The sequence below is a fragment of the Parambassis ranga genome, chromosome 9 (assembly GCF_900634625.1).
Source record: "Parambassis ranga chromosome 9, fParRan2.1, whole genome shotgun sequence".
Lineage (NCBI taxonomy): Eukaryota > Metazoa > Chordata > Actinopteri > Ambassidae > Parambassis > Parambassis ranga.
Genome location: NC_041030.1, coordinates 4,692,342 through 4,715,337, shown reverse-complemented (window position 1 = coordinate 4,715,337; position 22,996 = coordinate 4,692,342). Strand labels below are relative to the sequence as shown.

At 40.4% G+C, this 22,996-nt stretch overlaps 1 protein-coding gene across 1 annotated transcript in view; it reads left to right on the top strand.

Annotated features, from left to right (window-relative positions):
- The window catches only part of nsmfb (NMDA receptor synaptonuclear signaling and neuronal migration factor b), a 33,317-nt gene extending 24,536 nt beyond the window's left edge, over window positions 1–8,781 (top strand). Inside the window, exons 14-16 of the mRNA XM_028414669.1 lie at window positions 776–878; window positions 5,575–5,650; window positions 8,470–8,781. Of these exons, the coding sequence (XP_028270470.1) occupies window positions 776–878; window positions 5,575–5,650; window positions 8,470–8,567 (277 nt within the window). The 3' untranslated portion in view covers window positions 8,568–8,781. The remainder of the gene's footprint in view (window positions 1–775; window positions 879–5,574; window positions 5,651–8,469) is intronic.
- Window positions 8,782–22,996: the final 14,215 nt, after the last annotated feature.

Genomic DNA, 22,996 nt, shown 5'->3' with positions numbered 1-22,996 from the left:
TTAATGTATGTACGAACAGGTCTGAGTTGCAACAATGGCACACTAAACATTTTCTATCCATTCAGTCTTTAGGAATAGAAGTTATTCACTTTGTCAGTAAGTTCTGGGTTTGGATTGCAAGAGGTGGACCCAAATACAGACAAACAAAAAGCCAAAATGTCCGACAGAAAATTGAATTCAAACTTAAAACCAAGAAGATCCAATAACTAAAAAACAATAAGGGCGGGGCATGCGATCAGAGAGACAAACAACAGGAAGTTGACTTCCAAAATAAAACAGGAGGTTCAAGGACCACGAATGGATGTAATGAATAACAAAAGAAACTCAATTAACCAGAGAACATGACAGTAGATCTATGTATCTGTCTATTATTTTATTCATTGAATAACCTACAAGTACTGACTAATAAATGTACAAATACCTAAAGCATAGGAGGGAAATGTTTCCTCAGCTCTAATAAACTTTGAGGTTGTTTTTCCTTCCTAAAAACAACAAAAGAAAGAAAAAACAAAATAAACAGCAGCAAACACAGTTTCCCTTGATGTCACGAGTTAATCCTGATTGCCTATTTGCATATTTGTTTTATTATCTTGATTAGTCATGCATAAATAGAGTGTAGGAAGTTTAAATAGGAAATTAATTTTTAATTATTCATAACAATCGTCTGATTGAGGCAGTAATGAAGCAGCAGGGATTGTATAAGAGTCTTTGCTTACTGACTCTGTCGCCCTTTTGTCATGATCGTCTTCATCTCTCTTCTCTCCTGCATGACCAGGTTCTGGCGGCGGCTCAGCAGGCTGATGAGTAAGCTGAACCCGGAGCCTAACCTCATCCACATCATGGGCTGCTATGTGCTGGGGAGCGCTAACGGAGAAAAGGTGTGCGCTTAGCCTTCAAAACAAACACCAATCCAACAAGTTGACTTAAAATGCCCGCATGCATAATGCAGCATGCTTAGTCACAACCACATCCACACACACACACACTGCTCAGGGCCAGATGCTGTCCGTACAGCACCTTCTGATAAATCATTCAGACAATCTGTTGGCTTTGTTTCCTGATATCGCAGAGTCAGGCAAGGTTTTTGTGCACGTGGGCAAAATAATGACAACGTGGTTCAAAGGGTATAAATTCTTCTGGCGCCTGGGTGGGGGATGAAGAGCACACACACACACACACATTGTCTTAGAACTTAAAAAAAACTCTTCTTTGATACCCACTCATTTAAGCTTGAACACCTACTCGCTCTCGCTGCATTTACATATTTACACCTTAACGCTCACACTCCTGTGGTACCCCTGTCACGACCCTTCCACCCCCACTGAGATTGACACTCACTCGCTATATGCAGACACTTACAGCATATGCACATGAAACATGCCCACACACTGAAATATTCATAGTTTCCAATGCAGCTCCTTCTAGACACACTGATCGCTTCCTGCAGTATTACTCATTCTTCTGCAATTTGGATGTAAAAAACACATGTAGCGCTTCTCTGCACGAAGTAGTGCAAATTTTAAATCTCAGGTTAATCCCAGGTTAATCCCGGTACATTACATTATGTAACATTATAAAGTAATGTTAACACTTTTAATAACATTTTAGGCCAAAATGTTAAAATAAAAAATGAACAAAATAGAGAATGTGCACTTGGCAAATGATTGCAAATGATTAATTGATTAATTGCATTTTATATTTCTGACCAAAACACTGCAGCAGAGGAGAGGAGATGAAAAAAAAAAACTTATAAATCTATGACTTAAACCTCTGAGAAGCTTTTTCTTGCAGATTTATGACTTAATAATCTCAGAGAATTTTTAAGTTATTTCCTGTGTGTGTGTTTGGGGGGGGGGGGTACAAAATGGATAACTTTAATATCAGATTTTTTTTTTTCCTGTAAATTTGTAGCAGCTCTGTCTTCAGTCTCTGAAGACCACATTAATCCCTTGTGCTTGAGCTGGTGCCATAAATTTTTAGTCTATTAATTTAGTCGATTAATTAATAATATTTTGAGTTCAGAGAGAGATAGTAAACATATGACACTCGGCTGCAGTATCTTATATAAAACATTTCGACTGCTTCTCTGGATCTGGTTCTGTTTCCTCCTCTCACAAACCTCTTTGAAAAGATAAGCCCACTAGTGTTGACAGTCAATAATCTGTACAGAGAGGTAACCATGACACCAACACGACATGTTTTATTGCCCATTGTAATCAAACTACAGACAGAATGAACACCGTAATGAGTAATTGGGTTCATGGGAAATGTAGTTTTAATGAAAAAGCAGTTGCAGTTCTGTGAACTAGGCTGCCGCTAATCTCTTTCATATTTTTATTTGTTTGTGGTGATCACAATAAGAGGTAATTAAGAATTCAGAATAACTTTATTAGTCCCACAGTGGGGAAATTGGACACATGATCTACAGTATCCTTTTCTCAAAAGGCTGTTTGTGCTTGTACATCCGACCTCAGGTATAAAGAACACCCAGCAGCACACTGTAATAGTCACAGTGACATTTGGCATCTCCTCCTCTGTGATTCGGTACAAGTCACACAAGCAGTGGGAGGAGGAGGAGGAGGAGTGGGGAAGGGCTTATTCACTGCATTTAACAATTTTCCTCCTGCTGCTGGCTGTGAGCACTCCTGCAGGCTCAGCTGGAAAGCCACTATTAATAGATTGACTGACTGCGTTACCTTTCAGAAGATGCTCCACTCCGCTCCATCAGCCCCTAAAGCCCTGCTATTAGCCATCTAATTTAAGGCCCTAAAAGTTTGGTGCCTGGAGGTCACATTCACCCCTTCAGTTCTATATGAGACTTTTGCGTGAAGTTATTGTACATTTTAAAAAATCAACAACAACCATATCAGCAGTGTTTTTTTCCTCACCAACTCTATATTTACACATCCAAATAATGTCTAAATCCAGAATATTTTGACGATGTTGCCCGTCATAATAAAGTGCTGTCGTACAGCTGCAGGCTGGGCTTATATCAACCCATATATTTCTGTCATGCAACACTGTTGTTATCATTTGTCTTGCTGTCAGCTTCTGATTTGGCAACCCTTCTGGGGCCATATGGTGCTCCTAACTTCCAGCTCCTGAGAAGAGAAGCACTGAAAAGATCACTGCTTGAATATTCTGTTAGAAACATTTTAACATTGATCTTGACTGATCTTAATTTTGAACAAGCCCACCCAAGTTATACCTTTCCACTACTGCGTAGGTCAAATTCTTCTGTTGGCACTGGTTTAGACTAAGGAGAACTCCAGTTAAACACTTATTTTGCTAAACTTTTTTTTTTTTTTTTTTTTTTTTTACATAAAATTTCATTACATGAAAATATTTGTTTATTACATGTCCAAGTTAAATTCTTCTTCTCAATGGTGTGTGTGTGTTTTTGTTTCCATCAACCAACCCTTGCTATGCAGAACTGACCGTTGCTATGCAGAACTGACCGTTGCTATGCAGAACTGATCGTTGCTATGGATGCTTTTCTGATCATGGGGGATAATTCTACTAAATAAGTCCTATCAATTTTATTTCAAGTCAACATTTGTTTAAAATGATTGATTACTTTAGTAGATAGCTGTGTAATTATTGATAAATATTAAATTGGTAAACGTGTGACATAGTGTAGACTCCCAGGTCATTACAGCCTCAAAAATGAACAGCACATTTGGTTACCTTGATATACCGCAACAAAAAACGAGTTGCTCACCATACATTTTTCTTTTCGTTTTACTGAGAACGGGGCCTCTAATGAACCCTTTCCCTTTTTGAGCTGTTGGATGCACAGCACACCCTTCTGGAAATAAAACCTGCAAATGCCATTTGGCTGCTATGCTCCATGTGTGATGGCACACCAGCTGGCATTGGACCAGACCCCAGGGAGTGAGAGGAGGGACGTGGAGGACGAGGTTGAACTGAACGAGAAGAAGGAGGAGGCGGTAAAGTGTGGACAGGGCCAGAGGCAGGAGTATCATCAAGTGTGACAGGCGTACAGATGCACAGATACACATGCGCTGCTGTGGAAACAGAGCAGATAATAGAGGGGTATACCGCAGATGTGTTCATCTCAGGTTTTTACGGCATCAAGCTAAGTGCGCAGTACTCGATATGTGCTGTGTCATTTTCTTAAGATGCTGTCATCTATCAAATCTCACTGATAAAACCTTTCAAAGGCTCCTCAGAGGAGGAGATCCGTCAGTCTTCCAAACACCCTTTTTAGATTTGCGGAAGCTTGTGATGTTACCGTGATAAATCCTCTGTGGACTGTCTTATTTATGCTGCTGGCACAGGGGCTCAGCCTGCTACACCTTTGTAGGCCACATCCTTTGAAGGCGGTTTGCTCTGAAACAGGACACAGCTTTCTGTGGACGCTCTGAGCTGTTGGTGGTGGGTGATGCTTCATATAATATGATTCAGGCCATGGCAAAACATTTAAAAGAAAACACAAGATGTTGAAGGCAGCTGCAGTATGAGGTTAAAGGCAAACCATCTAATTCAACTTCATAAGAGCTTTAAATGCACCCACACTCCCCTGCTCAGCAGAAAATAACAACACATAACATAAAAAAAAAACATTGGTACTTCTTCTGCCCTCTTGTGCATATTCTCTTGTTTGCAATTATGAATATTTGGCTACGATGTAAATATATCTACCTCATCATTCTGTGTTTTGTCTGCATTACAAAACACATAAAACAATTTAAATAACAGCAACAATGGCGATTAATGGTAATATACTGCTTGCATAGTGCACTGTAACAACTATCTTTAAGCCGCACAACAGCCTGCACATCTTTCCAGAAAACATCAATGAATCACCGTTTGTTGACCATAGTCAATACACTCTGTTAGCTGGGAGCATCTAGCCCGCTGCACTGATGACTAACTTTTGGGTCATGGCCAATGGACCAAAATACAACCATATTACACTGTATGAGCAGCTGTAATGGCCCACAAAGGTCCAATAACCTCAGCGCTGAGATCATAGCACGTCTTTACATTTATTGTGACTTCCACATGCTCTGGCTGAAGAAAACCTATTCAATGTCTTGTGAATTTTCTTTTTTATGAAATAATGTGAGCTAGTATGATTCGCCTGTAGCCCTAATGCTACTTGCTGGATTGAGAACAACTAGTACCAACAGTGAATATTTTTAGAGCTTAAAGACATCAGTTTGCTGTGACAAATGATTCCGTTAATTTAGTACACACAAAATCGAGGTCATCATTAAAAAAAGCACACTGTTAGTTAGATGCCCTTAAGCACATCCCTGTTCTTGCCAGGCCTCAATGTAATCCACTCGCACAGACAGGTGTATATAGACAGAACGCATTACCATAAGTGCCTCTCACTTTTGTTCTGCTGCTGCAGTGTAAGTAGCACATTGACCTTTTCACATACACTCAGCTGCATGGACAGTGCTGCTGGGCCTCTTCCAGCTCTCTGCATACAATCATATCTCTGCATCATCACTGCTTTGTTTGTTTTCATTTCACCGTGCCTGATGGCATTTGGAACGAAGTGTTCTCTCTGACTCTCTGCCTTTCTCTCTCTCTCTGCAGCTTATTCAGACTCTGAAGAGGCTGATGAGACCCACCTCGGTGGAATTCAAGTCCCCTCTAGAGCTCTCGGCACAGGGTGAGATTAGTTTAACATAACCTCTGCAGCATACATTAAAAACCAAACAAACAAACCAAAAAAAAACATGCATGCACTGTTTGTAATCATTTACTACTATCGGCCTCAGCGGTGCTGCTACTGAATGTTAATAGTGGGCATTAATCAATGCCAGTAAGCCGCTCAGCGATGAAGTGAGAGCTTGAGCAAATATACAGGTGTGAACTCAGCTGAGCGTCCCTCATCAGTCATTTTCCTGACATGTATTGACGCTGCGCTAATTATTTTCTTATTAAAACGTCATTATCGCCTCTGTGACCCACCACACTCAGCTTCATCTCCACCTTTGTGTTTACTTCTCTGCTTACACACAACCTGTAAGAATTAAAGGAAGCACAAGGCAGGTCAGAGATGAAAGGTGCTCCACGCAGACCGCCTTTTAAATGTATATTCAGAGCAGATTGCTTCCTGCATATTGAACAGTTGGTTAAGTGCACCTACAGTTTATAACCTCGAGCACAGTGAAGCGTTTATGTTTTCTAGCTCATCGATCAAAATACATTAGAATTCATTAGAGGTTATTATGCGGACAAAGGTTGGCCATAGTAATAGTAATCAATCCCTGTGTAGGCTGTGTGAGTTTATGCTTTTAAGTCCCTCATATAGAAATTCTGTTTGGGTGCATTGACTTTAACCTTAGTGCATTCTTTAACTCTGATCAATATTTGCAGTCAGATAATCACAGCATTCAATCATTTTAGCTCTGAATGTTGTTCTATAGGGCTGCATCATACATCAATATAGAATATTAAAAAAACATGTTGCATCCTATCTTTGTTATGTTTTGCCCTTCTAACAACTAGCCAGCATTTTTAAATGTAAAAATTATATGTATATATTTGTGGATCTATGTGTTTCCTGGTCTGGCTTTCTTGCAGCATACAGTAAAAATAGACCAGACACTAAACTATCAGTGCAATTTTAGCTCTGTGTTGCTGCCCTGAACTGGCAGTGCTGCACCTTTTTTCCGAACCTTCTATAAAGCAGCATATTCAAGATTCAGATTGTTATGTGAGAGTTCTGTGTAAAGTGGACCCAAAGGCAGACGACTCGAAAGACAGATCAATTTAACAAAAGAGGAGCTTTAGCAAACAAAGCCAACAAACATTTTTAACAAAAACCCCAACAGCCTAAACTCAAAAACAAAGTTCAGTCGAAACGACCAAAGAATAAACTGAAAACAACCACAGAGTCAAGACTTAAGTACACAACGGTTAACAAGACACAGATGGAAACAATCAGGGCGGAGCAGGTGATCAACAAGGAGAGAAGCACAAGAGGAAGTAACACAGACAGAGAGACACAAGAAAACAGTACTTTCAAAATAAAACAGGAAATCAGGAAACAGAATGTCATTCATATTGGGGGGGGGGGGGGGGGGGGGGGGGGGGGGGGTCGCAAACCTTAGAGGTGAAGTCAGGTAATCTAGTAATTTACTCACATATGTTTGGGAGACACAATTAAAGAGGTTATGATTTGGTGACCTATAACTCTAACTCCTACAATTCCCATGATGCACCTACAAAGGTCTATTTTATAAAGCCATTAAAGACTCATACATGCCTCCTTAGCATGCAGAGGTGTGTGCACTTCTGGGAGCCCCACACAGACATAACAGCACAATTTATTAAAGCAGCTCTACATCATCACACCATCATATTTTACAGTCTTTTATTTACGTTTGTCTTTTCCTTTTTCCTAATACAGTACAACTGAAAACTGACTAATGACTCCAAGTAGACAGCAGCTCCATGTTCCACATCCTGCTGCTTCAATAATCACTGTCCTGTCAGCTACACATACCACACGTGTGTGTGAGAAACAACATTATTGTGTTATGAATGTTTGACTAAGAGTTTTTCTTACATGGGATTGTACATATTTATATAAAAATATATTTTATATAAAATACAGAGAGTATAAGAAAAGGAGGCCAAAGCCATGTGAGAGAAGTAGAAATGAATGCTATTAATCATGATCCTGATGAAGACAGGAGACAGATGGTGCTTCTGTAGTCCCAGCTGGACATCATGGTATGCTCACATTCCCTGTACATTCAGTGCAGTTCGCATTCAGTGCAGTAATGTGTCTCAGTACAAATAGGTTTGTTCAAATACATGAGGCTACAGCTTTATGCATAAATGCTATGATTGCAAAAATAGTAACAGGGATAGTCAAATATTAATACAGTAATTAGCCCTCACACTGAGCGTCCGTGGCTTAAGTGACCATCTGTTCTCGTCATTAAGAAAGTTGAGGAGGTGTTAATCAACATAACGTGGCAATGAATACTGCAAAAATATATTCGTAAATCCTCAGCTAGCACCACTCTGCCAAAACCCTCTTGCCACCTCCTTGCCACTGTGGGTACAATTTGTACATTCTCCCATGAGCTCCTTTAAGCCGTGAGTTGATTTCCCTGTCCATCTTACCAGATCCTTTACATTTGATACAGGACAAAGACAATTTTGTCATCCAAAGAGCTATTTTGAGGTCATCTAAACTCCTGCTTAATCCAAATACAGACAAAGAAGTGGACAGGCTGCATTGTAAGCAGGCAGCTCATCACCATAGTAACCATTAAAATACAGGAGATGCTAGTCATTAAGCTAATCTAGTCTAATGTCTCCCATTTTTAAACATGTAAACATAACTGTGTGTCGCAAGGAAACAATGATGTCGTGGGGGGTGGGGGTTGAGAGGGTACTGCTTGGTCAGGTCTTCCCATGAGTGCGAGCTTTGGTGACCTTGTCTTTCTTTTCTTTTTCTTCTGGCTGCAGGCAAAGAGATGATCGAGATGTACTTTGACTTCCGTCTGTTCCGCCTGTGGAAAAGCCGTCAGCACTCCAAGCTGCTGGACTACGACGACCTGTTGTGACACCGCCCTGTTTTTACATTGGCTTCTTAACGCGAGTCTGAGCCTACTGTTATATGGCGATGGAGCGTTTGGTTGTAGGGCCTCCAGATAGGGGCTCCTATACAGGCCAGCTCCGTGGCAGAGCTGAGGAGGCGGCAGCAGGACAGTTGGGTCTGTTTTTTTAAAGCCCCTCCGAGGTGACGAGAGTGTGGTCCTGTAGATCCAGCTGGTGGTTTTTCTCCCTCACCCATTTTCACTTTCTGCCTAGAAGAGAAAGAAATGGACAGGAAAAGGAGGAGAAGAAGCGAGCGACTCATCATCTTCGCCTAAATGTGTCAAAGATGCATTAGATTTGTGAGTTCAGAGTGACAGCAGGGAAGAGAAAGAACTCTTAGATTAGAGGGTTTCATTTTTTTTCGCCTTGCCTTTAGCCAACCTATCTGCTGATTTAAGATGGAGGCTTACAAGGATGGAAGTGTTTCTTTAAGTTACAAAGGAAGCAGAGCTTATATGTAAATAAACAAGTGCTTATACTGAAGCATTAGAGAATAGATTCATCATCTCTCTACATAAAAAAATCTAATTAGTCTTATTAAAACTAGTCTATTTAACATCTTTTTTAACCTTCAAATAAGTGTACTAGTATTTCGTATAGACTGTTGTATTAACTCAGGTTAAATCCCTTGTTTTCTACTAAGAATTGTACTCGACACACTGTAGATCTGAAACGGACGGCCTTTTTCGGTGGAATGTCAGAGACGCCGTGTCTTTGCTCATGTGTGTGAAGGACGGAGCTTTACTCCATTCTCATAGTCAGCTGTAGCCGAACAGACGTATCCGTGCATGCTTCACGACATCACAGCATTAGAGTTTGAGCCCACTGAGCCAGCACTAACTATTCTTTATTGAGCTGCTGGTTCGTGAGTGTGGAGCTTTTTTTTTTTTTAGTAGCTGTGTGTGTTTGTGTTGCACATGTGTGTGTCCATAGCTTTCTCGCTTTACAGTAACATTGTAAAAAGTAGACAAAAATACAAATTGTATATTTAGTTTCTTTAAATTATTTACTTTTAACTTGAATCAAACAAAGTAGCAATGAACAGAGGTGGAGGCGACTTTCCTTCCTCTTACTGTCGTTTCTTCTTCTGTTGTTTTGTGTGTGTTAATATATTTTACAGTTGGACAGTGTTTTTAAATACTGCCATAAACATTTCTGGCGTTTAAATTTAATTTTGAATATTTTACCGTAGCTGAAATTACATGTATTTTGTTAGCATAAAAATCATTTAAAGATGCGCTCCACTGATTTATAGTTGCACTTACACAGGAATTTGAATGAGACAGATTTAAAAAAAAAAAAAAAAAAAAAAAAAGAATGGTCAAATTTGAAGCAGCAGAGGCTGAGATACCTTTGCTTTTATTTTACTTTTCTCAAATGACCTTCAAACACACTACATCCTACATTTCCCATGCAATTTTGCATCTTTTTATTAGGTCATATATTTCAAACTCCAGCTTTTGGCACATGGGCATTTTGTTAATCAGTATATCATTTTTTTAAAAAGTATCCCAAGCTGAGTAACTGTGAGAACGTTTTCCTTGACTTTATAAAGTTATGAGTCACAGTAACAATGTTAGAGTGCCCTTTTAAATTTTCACTAGACATGTCATCACTGTTTCATCACATTGGGCTTTTGTATTGAATATTATAGCAAAGGCCAGTATTTCCTTCATATTGACCTAACCTTATTAAAAAGTCATGTATTTTTACTAAAGTAAGGGCTTACCCCAGTGTAATGTAGAGCTACAGTAATACTAAACAACTAACTGCTGCATAGTGACTTGAAGCTAGCAGGAGGAGAGTGCAGTTTTTAAACTTTATCAGCTTAGGGATGGTATAACTGCTGGTATTGGGACTGACTAATTGTAGAGTCAGACGGGATGAGTGACATTTACATTGCTGCCGCAGCTCAAATGTCCTCACAATGATATGAAAGAAAGAGAATGAAGTGATATTCAAGTGTGTAGATGAAATTTAAAGGAATGATTAAAAGGTTTAAAGTGATTTTTGCATAGTACTAACACACTCTGTGTCGTGACCACGGGTGACTGAGCCCTTTCACTCTTTATTTGTACAGTCACGTCATGCCATGTGTTGTTGCTGCTTCCTGATCCATGCAGGCCAAGTGAGCCAGAAGAAGCATTAGCCAGTAGCTTGCAGCAGGATATGGATGGAGGATTCAGACATTAATGTACAGGACTGTAAGGAGAGCTGTGGTTACTCAAAGTGAGAATGTGAGACATACTAATGAGGTCGATCACTGTTTTCAGCACATTTTTTGTTGAACATGGAGTTCAGACATGTTTTTCCTGGACTGAAACCCTTTAAGTGGATGACGGACCTATGAGCTGTTACTAAGTCTCCTCATCATCACTGATATTGTGTGCTATGACATGTTTTCCTGTATTGTAATGATTTATGTACAGAAGTGCTCTGCATTCACAAAAGAAAACAATCCTCATATTTATGGCTTCCTAACTCACAAATGTGACGTCACCTCCTGCTTTCATTTAACTCTAAAGTATTTGCTAATAATAGTTTCAGTAGTCAGTTAAACATCTGGCTTTTTTTCTATGATTTCAGAGGGGGTTTATGAGCATTATTATGAACACATTTAGTGTATCATGTCTGACCTGGGGATAGGTTCCAGCCCCCCGTGAATAAACTACTTGAGATTCTATATAAATCAGCCATCCTCAGCAGAACTGGGAATCAATAACACGTCTGTCAACTTATCATTAAGCCACAAAGTAGCATGTGTCACAAGGTCACAGACATTTGACCGATACTTTGGTATAACCACTGCTGCCAAGACCATGCTGCACTATGGGTTGCATTTATTGTTAATAACTCCTGGTATGTACATTGTAAATTCTACAATCATGTCTGGGTCCTTGAATTACCTCTGTGAAAGTCAACACTTTTCTGTTTCCTAGCAATAGTCCCCCTGATCTTGTGAGGATTTTAAATTGAAACTTCTGGAAGTTTAAGTTAAACAACATCTGAACAACCCCTGATAAAGTCTAAGCAATGACATGTTTACGCACTGGTGTGAGTCAGTGCTGGTGAAATGTGCACAATGCTGGTAGTGGGAGAAGTTTGCCATCAGGCCTTTCTGGCAGAGAAACAAGATTTGCTTTCAAAGTAATAAACAATATATACTTTCAACAGGATAATAAATATAATCTTTTCACATGCCATGACAGGACAAACTAATAGAAACATTGAGTGCTGATTGGATGAACCATTTGTCAGTTGCTATCTACCACAAATTTCACAAACTTCAACCAACCAGCTCAACAGATTGCTAAATAGGAAATTAAACCTGCTGAGAACCTTTAAAAGTAAAGGTTTAGGTAAAGGTAAGGTAAGGTAAAGGTTTAAAAAAGGAAATCCAGTGTTAATATTTCCTGATTGGTCTGAACCAGAAGTGGTTTGGCTCTAAGCACATAGCTGGTAGCCTGGCAGGATGGGTCTGTGTGAGTCTGAGGTAGAGCTTTACAGGGAACAGGATTGGGATCCCTGATTTAGGATAACATCATTTCACTGGCAGAAGGCCTGACGTGAATTTCTCCCGTGTGCCTCTTCATGGTAGTGATCATGTCTAAAACCAATTATTCCTATTGACCCCAAGCTGTTATTAGCTATTACTATTAATTGTCTCGGTAGTCTTGAATATTTGTACCAACCTTTAACCACCGCTGCTCAGCGACCTCTTTGCTCCAATATAAGATGTTATGTTTCTTTCATGTGTTTGTTTAAACATAACACGCTTTCCTAAACCTTCTTCTGTAGCAATATACTGTTTAAGAATATTTCTGTGTGTATCTGTAGATGGAGGCCGTTGTTTATTAGTCTATATATACTGTGGCTGATGGACAAACAGAGACAGTACTGCAGTACGTTCACTGCTCGACTCCTTTATATTCTGCTGCAGTGGACTGTGGCACGGTCACAAGACTCCTCTGCATTAAGTAAAGGCCAAACCCACAGAGCCTTAATTCCACGCCTGCTCAACTCTTGTAAATGTGTCTCAAGTCAGTATATTTAATCTTGCTGCCGTGTTGGCTTTAATTGCAAGCAGAGTTACACTGAGACCTGGCACGAGTGTGATGGATTCCTAATGAGTTTTCTGATCACAAAGAAAACACAGTGCTATCTTACACTAGCGGAGATCCATTATCTGCTGACAAGCCCGGCAAATTCTCCCTGAAGGTGATCAGATAAGATACTTACCTCTCGTGCTGGAACACAAAGCATCACAGGGAACATGAAGAAAAAGAAGAAGTGGTGTAAAACCACCAGAAAGCTGTGTAATTAGCAGTAACTTCAAGTTTTTCACACAGTAAAACACAGCTGATAGTATCAATATCCCCTCTAGCGCTGGTTTGCTTAAGATACTTAACAGGCCTTACTGATAGGAAACAAGTCTTTGACAAACACCTGCATAGTCCCATATACTCAAGGTACAAGGAAGTGTTTATCAAAAGGCATATGTTCTCAATAAGGCTTTCACCATATTTATTACACAGCCTTGTTACTTTTTGTCCCAATGGCAGCTCTAAATGGTGACTGTGTGCAAGAAGTTTAACCCTGTAACCTAGGACCCTACCCAGTAGTTTTTTTTATGTCACATCCCGCTGCAATTAAAGACAAAAGTAAAAAAAGTGGGTAAAAAAAAAATGTAAGAACAAGTGAAAACAAAACAGTTCATGATGTCAGGGGACTCGAACCTCAGACTCCTGATTGAAAGTCCACCCATCCACCACCCACCTCTATACTTGGGCTTATGTAGCTTTATCAGTCCCACATAAACATACAATTGGGCAATATGATACATTAATTTAAACATAACATAATGGCAGCTATATTATATGGTTGCAATATCATAGACCAAATGTGCCGTTTTTTCATGAGGATGTGTTGCTTATGTCCCTGCTTTGTATCTATCTCATTTATCCAATGTTGTGATCACAGTTAACTATTTTATGACTCACTGATCGTATATGACACAGCATCAAACCTGTGTGTTAATTAGTGGTTATAGGTTAACAATGTGGGCATACCTAGTAGGAACTTCTGTGAAGAACGTTATCAAGCACTAATATAACGACTTTGAACCCAGATCTCATCTCATCTATTTTTACACGAAGCACCACTATACGGACATTAGAGAAAGCAAGAGACTTTTATTTGTGTAAAGGAGTCAGGCAGAGAGCCGTGCATGGCAGGCTTGGCAATCTTTTTTGGGGGGCGAGCACCTATATGAAGCAAAGCAGGCTTACAGGAGCAGACTGGGCGAGCGCCACACACAGTTCCACCTGCTACTTTTCATTTTTGAGAACATAATTACACAAATCCAGAGATTGATCTCCACCCGGTCTCTCCTGTTACGTACTAAAATGTGACTGTGTGTGAGAAGAGTTTTTGTTCAAATTATTAATAAGCATTGTTGGGGCCTCCCCTGCTGCTTCTGGCTGCTTTCTGTGAAGATTGCCACTGCTGGGTGGGGAGCGTGATTGGGTTTGATGAGGATGACAGATTGAAGCTGTTTTGATTGCCCTGACACTTCCAGTCTGGCTGCGATTGTATTTCGGGAATGATGTTTTTATGTAATGTCTGTTTGCATCAACTTCTAGGTCATCTAACTGAGCGTCATGTGTTGGAATATAGCTTCTCTTTAGAGTGATAGATGTTACCACAAGGCTCCAAAAACACATTTATCATTCATGTGTGTTGACAAAGAAAACTATGAAAGGTATGATAGCAAATAAATGTATATCTGGTGATTTTGATAAAGTTAAAATATCTGGGTAGCTTTCTCTGAACTTTTGGGTTCTTCCTTAGAATAGAAATGATAAATGGAACTTTAATCCACGGTGGCAACTTATTGTATTTCAACTAATAGCAAAGAAATGTTGTTGCATTGCACAATGTGGTAATAACCTGTGAGAAAAATGATTGTTTTTAAAGCATTTTTTTCCAGTAAATTTAAAGTTCCACACAGCTTGTGTTACTGTCTCGTCATTGATTGAGTGGGGTTACTACTAACACAGGTGTATAGCTCCAAGCTAGCTCTGCTCATGCTCAAAAAAGTGAGGCTCCAGTGCACATAAATCCTTCATCTTATTAATGTTGGCCCTGGAAATTACATGAAATTATCACAAACTATTCATGCAGTGGATTAAATAATAGCCAACTAGTCCCTGTGGAGATATATGTCTAAAAATGCATTATATGTCTGGATGAAAGTAGGATTATAAAGAGTATAGAAAGTGCTTTAGTCACATGAAGAGACACCACGAGATTCCTCTTCAAGCAGCAAATCAATGTTTAAAGGGGTAGGAGTAACCATGGAAACCAAGACCCAAACCATGAAAATATAGTGTGAAAGTGATCGGCAAGAGCCTGATAAATGGTGCAGACATTTTTAATTACAGTCCTGTGACGTTGAGTGTTCGCAGCACTCAGCTTCCCCCAACAGAAAAAGCCCTCGGTGCTCAGCTTTCTTTCCCTGTCAGCACTTCCAGTATATAAAAATATAGTACAACTTTTGGAGCGTCTGTATCACTTCTCTCACTAACCAATCAAAAGAGACGGATCTGCTTGCAGCAGTCAGTTTTTCTCTGTTTCTTTCCATAGTTTATCTTCTGCTTCCAATCTCAAGAGCTTCTGCTAGGATATGTTTTTTTCTCCATCATTTTTAGAACCTAGCAACAAGACATGATCGATAGAAGTGCTCTGAAAATAAGGTAAAATTTTATCCAACTATTCACTGTTCCCAGTGGATGTATCATAAATGCATATATTTTCCCTAAATCCTTATTTTATGCTTCAAACTTGGAAAGTTCTCAACAACCAGTGACAAATAGAAACGACACAACATAAGGCAGAGATTTTTTTTTAAAGCCCATAATATAATTGTGTCCTGGAGAGTATTGTGGCTCTGCTGTGAACAGCAAATAATAATTATTAGCAGAACAGATGGAGCAAACATATGTGGATGGGCTGCAGATGAGCATTGTTAGCTTTAGATACAAACACGTCCAGATGGAGTGGACATTTACAATCACTGCAAAACTCACGGCTGGCTGTGTTGACATGTTGAAGCTACACACAAGCTGATTATGAATTCCGGGCACAGGCATGCAGGGACTCTGCAGCCGGGACAGCCTTACAGTGAGGGAGCGTGTGATGAATAATATGTGGAAGCCACTCTGAAGCCAAAGCAACACCGCCAGAGATAACAGCAGTAACCACGACCAGCCTACCTGCACCGCTTTACTTCACAAAACAACTCAAACAAGAACAAAGAATCGTCTTTTATACATCTTTTCCAAAATGCGCTTCCATGGTGATCCACTGACCCTACTGCTGTTGTGACTAATATTTTTATTAACTTAACAAATCTTGATTATATCAGTGAGTTCAGCTGATGGCTAGTTTAAGTGAGTGCCTTCAAACACTGAAAGGTGTGAGGTGACAGTATGTAGCTGGACCTGGGCTACTCTGTAGCCTGTAAATTGCCAAAAGCGCTTGACTCAAATTGAAAGTCCTGCTTCTTCCTGATTGGTGGAACTGGCACCCTGCTGCAGATTATTGTTAGGAGGTGCTGTAAAAACGACACATTTTACTGCAGCCCTGACCTCCTCCTCACTTTAAGCTCTTCTTCCTGGAAGCTGGTCACAGAGCAGGTTTTATGGATTCTATAAAAAGCCTTTACAATAACCCAAGCTTTAAATCATGATGCTCTTTCACCTCCACTCCTTCTGAAACAGGACTTCAGAAGTCAAAGAATTCTATTGTGAATGTTGCTGCCATAGCTCGACAAACCTAGGCTCCATCACCTCTGTCCAACGCCATGTGGTCGCCGCCATATTTGTTTATCATCTGTAACAATATCTCATTGGCGCAGTGGCGTTAAGGTGTTCGGCCAACACATGAGCAGTGGGGGAAATAAACACAGACTTTTTGGAATGGGACCATATCAGCTGTGCAGTACCCTGACGAAAGCAGACAAAAATTTTAAAAATCGTCTGACTGCCATTCAAAGTTGATCGCCTCCCGTGAGGCCCTGTACACTGCACGAGTGGTGACAAAGCTGAAATTCAGCTTGACTCCAAAAAAATTGTACAACTCAGAATTCCACACAGTGTATACCTGGGTAACTGTTTTGTGCTTGTGAACATTATTGTATCCCTTTCCTTTGCAACAAAAAGAAAAGAAACAAATAAAAAGGACACTTTTTAAAGACACATTTTAAACAGAGGGGACAAGTGGTATGTGTGAGGATCTCAGTTGCTACCTGGGTTTTATTTGGAAAGTTCCTAACCACCCTCTTGTTTCAGGTGTCTGGTCTTCCCTTCCTCGTGTGTTCCCTGCTGATTACCTGCCCCGTCCTAATGTGTTGCACCTGTGTCTGATTGTCTTCTTCAGATCATCTTGTGTTCTTTGTCCAAGCATTGCAGCGATATTTAGCGAGTAATTTTTCTCTTTATGACCATTGCTAAACATCTCTGGATTTTTGACTAGCCGTGCCCTTTTTTCCCTTAGCAGAGGTGGTGGACTCAGACATGATCTTTCTACCACCTACAATGCAGCTTCCATCCATCACTCCAAGTCACATGTGTCCAGTAAGAACAAAGGGTTGTTAACCCTGTGCAGCCTCACAGTCGTTAGCCAGTCATTGGACACACCTGAGCTTCAACAGACAGAACAACCACACAAGTAAGTATGAAGACATTTAGAGTTATGTGAGTCCCTCACAGACCCACCCACTGAGGTCCTCCACCACATATAAACCTGTTTCCCGACTAGTTAACAGTTAGAACTGAAATTGAAAATGAGATTAAAAAAATTTATAGTAAAAGGCCCCAATTTTGAGATCCATCCATCCATTTTTGACTACTTAGCATTCTAAGCAGGGACACCCAGACTTCCCTCTCACTGGACACTTCCTCCAGATCCTCTGGGGGGATCCCGAGGGCGCTCCCAGGCCAGCCGAGAGACATAGTCTCTCCACCTCATTCTGAGATTAAAGTCACAATTCTAAGACTCCAATATGTTTTTACAGTGTCCCAATCCTCCTCTGTACATTTTCTCTGAGTTGACTTCAGCTGTTTGTCCAGGTAGAAATTGATACATGGAACATAAGTGAGCCTTCGTGTCCCAGCCTTAGTGTAACAGTAAAAAAAGAAGAGTTATGAATGCTGTCAGTGTGATTAACCTTTGCCTCACTTGTGCTCCTCAGCCATTCGTCTGCCTTCCAATCCCCACTGTGTCAGCCATCTATCTCTCTGTGCAGCTCGACCCGCTCCTCTCTCACTCTGTTCCTTCACACACAAACACGCCACCCTTTCTTTGAAGGTTAATTGGGATGAACCTATGGTATATATCATAGTGTTAAGATCAATCAGCAGCTCTTACACGTGTGTGTGTGTGTGTGTGTGAGTGTGTGTGTGTGAGTTTGACCTCATTGAATTTAACACCTTGTATGGGACTGTCAATAAAAAAAAGAAATAAGACCCCTGGACGATCAAAATGAGATGGTTATATTGGGATTCAGGCATCATGTAATCAATCAGACAGACACACACAGTATCCACAGTGGTGGAGCTGTTGTACACAACATGGAGACTTTGAGTAGTTGATGCAGGTGATGTCCAGGGTCCTCTGAAGCTATAGGTGGTCTCTGGAGGTTTAAGAGTCAGGCTGCTGTTAAAACTACTACACTGGCAGTGCATTCTGATTTAGATGGAGTGTAGCATGTAGTACACAGGATGCATTACAAAGTCAAAGAGTGCATACTCTATGCTACATAATAGCCATACTACTGTTTGCTTCTGCATCTTAAAGCATGGTAGTGGCAGTATACAACATACAATATATTTAACGAAGTTGTTTAAATTTGAAAACCAAACACATGTTTGACAAACTTAAAGTTAAGATAATCCTCCCCTCTCCATATGACTTGTGGGAAGTGAGATATCAGTGCCAGGTGTTGTAGACTTAAGGAAGGACCGGAATGCAGACCAACAAAATGTCAAAATGTCAACAAAAGGTGAGCTTTAATAAATATAGCCAAAGAAATTCCTTTATATAAAAAAACTAATCCCCCAAATAAATAAATACATTTGAAAATGTAATTCCAAAAACAGGCAAACAATGAACTGAAGACCTGGGACAAAACACTCTAAACATGTGGCACACAGTGACAACACAGTACAGACAAAGACAAAGGGGAGCACAAGACTAAAAACAGAAAGGGTAACAAGACACAGGTGAGAACAATGAGGGCGAGGCAGGCAATCAACAAAGCAGGAAGTAGAACACACACACGTCAGGTACACAAGGAAACCAGACTTTCAGTCGTTTTCAGTTAAGTAAAACTGGAAACAAGCAAAGCAGGCTAAAATGAACCAGGACATATACAAATACACTGAAATAATCAGGAAAACCAGGATTTAATACTCCATACCACTCACACATCCTGCCATCTCTTTCTCTCTGTAGATTCTGTGGACGCTCTGCTTATCCATCCTGATGTGACAGATTGCATGCTAATAAATGAACACACCCAGTGGCCAGCTGTTTGTAAAGCATGGGCATTCCTTTACTGTATGCTGTATTTTTTTCAATGCATGGCAGTAAGGGTGCCATAAAACCACAATAAAAATATATTATGTTGCTTCCATAACCTCCGAGTGTCCTGATTTGAATAAGGTTTGCTGCTCAGAGTAATTCTGGTCTTGGATGTGGATGTAAAACATGCCGCTATCTCAGCTTACTGCACAGGCAATACTTCAAGCAACACTTGCACAATCATTTCGTGGTAAGTTTGATGAAAAAGGTTTGTGTAACATCTCTTACAGTATGAATTGTCTGTGATATGAATGTAATATTTGTTTGGAAACCAATATCTTTGAATGTAACAGAAGGCTGCTTTTCAAGAATTTGCAGGCGTATGACAGAATGTTGGTTTTTATATTATGGTATATTTTCTCCTGTATTTCTTTTTTGACTATGATTGCTGTTGAGTAGTTTATTGTATTTGTTTTGTCCGACTGCCCCTGAAGGACACACGGTCATAACCCCACCAGAGCCTGGAGAGCACCAGCTTTTGTCTGTCTACCATGGATATCCCACCCTGGGGCAGCAGCTTGCTGTTAGCATCCAGGAGAAGTGTGAGTAACAATCCCTTGTCCTGACAGACAACTGATTGACTGCTGCATGGGAGGCTGAGTGAGTGCTGGCAGCTCAGATGGCTCTGTGTCTTTGGGTGTATTTTAAATGGATAAGGTCAGCAGTTCAATCCCCACCTTCATCTGAAACACTGATGCAGTTGCAAGAATTTGAACAAGCAAGCAGTGATCACACAGGCCTCTTATTTGACAATTGATACCAAGATACACGAAATGCACAGACCTCCACAGCGAGCTGCATTTTTGTGAAGGCACAGAACAAGGCTAACCCATAAAGTGGAAGTGGAAGAGCACTTATTCCAGACAGGCCCCCTGGCTCCACGCTGGGCTTCCTCTTAACTCACACATGCTCCCCTGGCCTCTAACATCAGGGACTGCAGAGGTATATAACCCAGGTTATAGCTCACTGTTAGTCATTAACCCAGAGCTGCTATTTCTTCATTCTGTTTATAACTTCAGTTCCTTTTTTTAGGCCTTCTGACCCGACAATTTTACAAATAGCTCTGTGAACATTTCATAAATAGAGAAAATGCTCACACTCAGTACAGTACTCAGTACATCAGACGATGGGGTGCTTCATCACTGTTGAGCTCCTCTGCACTGTCAGCTCCACACCTGTCTTCACGGTGAAACCTGCATCAGAAGCACTTCACCTCATTCGACCCTCTGGAGCACAGAAAGTGAAAAGCAGCTGCACCTGCTGGTCTGGTACCCCTCTGCTGACTTTGTGATTATTTCTTTCTTTGTGTGTTTTTTTGTGACAGATAAAATGATTTCAGTCCCTGACTCATCTTCCTTCTGTGTGCAGCTTATATTGTACATCTGCTGCTGACACAGGAAGCTGGTTGCTTATATCAGACCATGTTATTTCATTTACAGTAACACATTTTCTCTACCCTTAACCTTGTGTGGGGGGAAAAATGCGCATGTCATAACAATTTCCATCCAGTTTTAATCAATAATCTTTATTGTCATTATGCAAGGCACAATGAAATATATAACAGAAATAATAAACATAAATAAACATTATTATTATTATTGTTACCATCAACCTTGGAGAGCTCTTGGAAGAGTAAAACATTAGTAGTAAAATGTAATATTGTACCGCACCAGCAGAGTTCAACAACATTTAAATCAGGCTGATAAATAATCATCATTAAGCTATTATCGTGTTTCGAGAATTAGATGATGTCGCATTTGTGTTAAATAATGTAATCAGAGCACAGTGAGAGGTCTGGAATCACATTTTATGCAGTTCATTTATTAACATATTTGGAAAGTTGCAAATTATATTGATTCATTCAGTATCTGGACACCCAGCCACCATAAACCTTTTTTAAATCAGATAAATGTGTTTTGGTGCCATTTTGAAACAAGAAATTGACAAACACACAATGTTATCATCATCAACACTCTTTATATGCTCTAAGGCTGCAGCAAGTAGTTAATAAATGGAAGTTTGGAACAGTTGGAATATTCTGGTTCGCCCATAAAATGTCAAATATTGATTGACTGACTGTTACCTTTTCTCCCGAAATTGATGTGTGTCCACTTACTTTTGGTCACAAAGTGTCTGTGCAGTCTAGCAGTAGTAAATCTTATCATAGCAGCCCTATTATGTCTATCCAGAGTAAGAGTTTTAAGCACTCCATACAGTGACAAGATAATGGATTCATCTTAATGAAATGATAGTCATCCGACCCTCACTGAAAGCAACTCTCTGAATTCATATGCATGTTAAATATGCTGTTCTGTATGCTAAACGAAGTTATTTCCCCACCTAGCAGCCATGTTTAACATTGCAAAAGTGCATGTTAATTGTCAGATCTCATGAGATGGACCTGCTGAGACAAGTCTTCACAAAGTCCTTCACAAAGTTTTTCATTTTGTTTAGTTGTCGTTTGTAATCTTTTTACCATTGTTAAAAGTGATCATCATAAAAATGTTCAAACAAACCTTAAAAAGCCTTTAGACACCTTGAAGCTCCATGAATTTTAAACTGCATACAAAAATACTTAAAATTTCAGACCCATTCTTCTACATTTGACATCTAAGCGGTGTCATTACATAGACTGTGTCTGACAAGCTACTTAAATAAATGAGTTACCAATTATCCTAAAGTACATAGAGGAGAGGCTCGCTGACTGTGCACAGAGATAAAGCCCTCCTCAGGAGGTATAACTGAAGCCACCTCTCTGCTTTCTCCTCCAGCTGAGTCCAGTCACTAATTCACACTCTTGATTGTGCAGCTCATTTGCCTAATCAGGGTGTTTTTTAATTTTGTGCAAGGCAGTGAAGTGACGGAGGGGGATGTCGGTGCGAGCGACGGGAAGGCCTCCTGGGGCCGACACTGTTCAAACTGCCAGCAGCGGGATCCGGGCGGAGGAGAGGTTCTCCACACCTACAAGTGCCGAGCTGCTGACAGGGGAGGACTGAAAGCTTTTCATGTCCCGAGAGGCAGACTGGTGCCGAAACATCATTCAAATGATGGAGAGCAGACTTCAGCACGGAAACATGTCTGAGGGTTGTCTGCATGTCCTGATGATTGTCATCTGACCCAGACAGCATTATATGGGAGGATGTTATAGTCGAAAAGATGAGGGGAGTTTGGTAACGTTGCTGTCTGTTGTTACATAACAGAGTAGCTTTTTGACAGGTGCAGGTTGCCGCTTGCTGTGAGCTGACCTTGCAGACCTCAGCTCCACAGGCTGCTACCACAGGTGGTTTACACTGCAGCTCCTTTTACTCACAGGCTGTCACGGGATGCACTGTAGGCAGACCATAGACTGTGAATTTATTTTATTAGCTCTTCCTGTTGGCCATATTATAGATGTTAGTGTATTACAATGATGACCCTAAATGAACGAGTGTATTATGTCACACAAATTGCTTCAATGACTTGGCTTTAACTGTTTCTCTCCTGACCTTTTGTCCCGCTGTTCCCAGCTGTTGTCTTTTTCTTCTTCTTCTTCTTCCTTTCAGCAGCTGACATGTAAAAGGATTCTAGCTGTGGCAGAGGTGTTTGGGGTTGGAGTACAGTCGTGACAGTTGGGAGGGAGAGGGAGGGTACCACATGCTCATCAGCTCGCTCTGGTATGTTTTTTTTATTGCCTCGCTGTCTGCCTCACTGGTTCTTCACAGACGCACAGAACTCAGCTCATGTATCAATGAAATGGCTCCTTTTCAAGTGT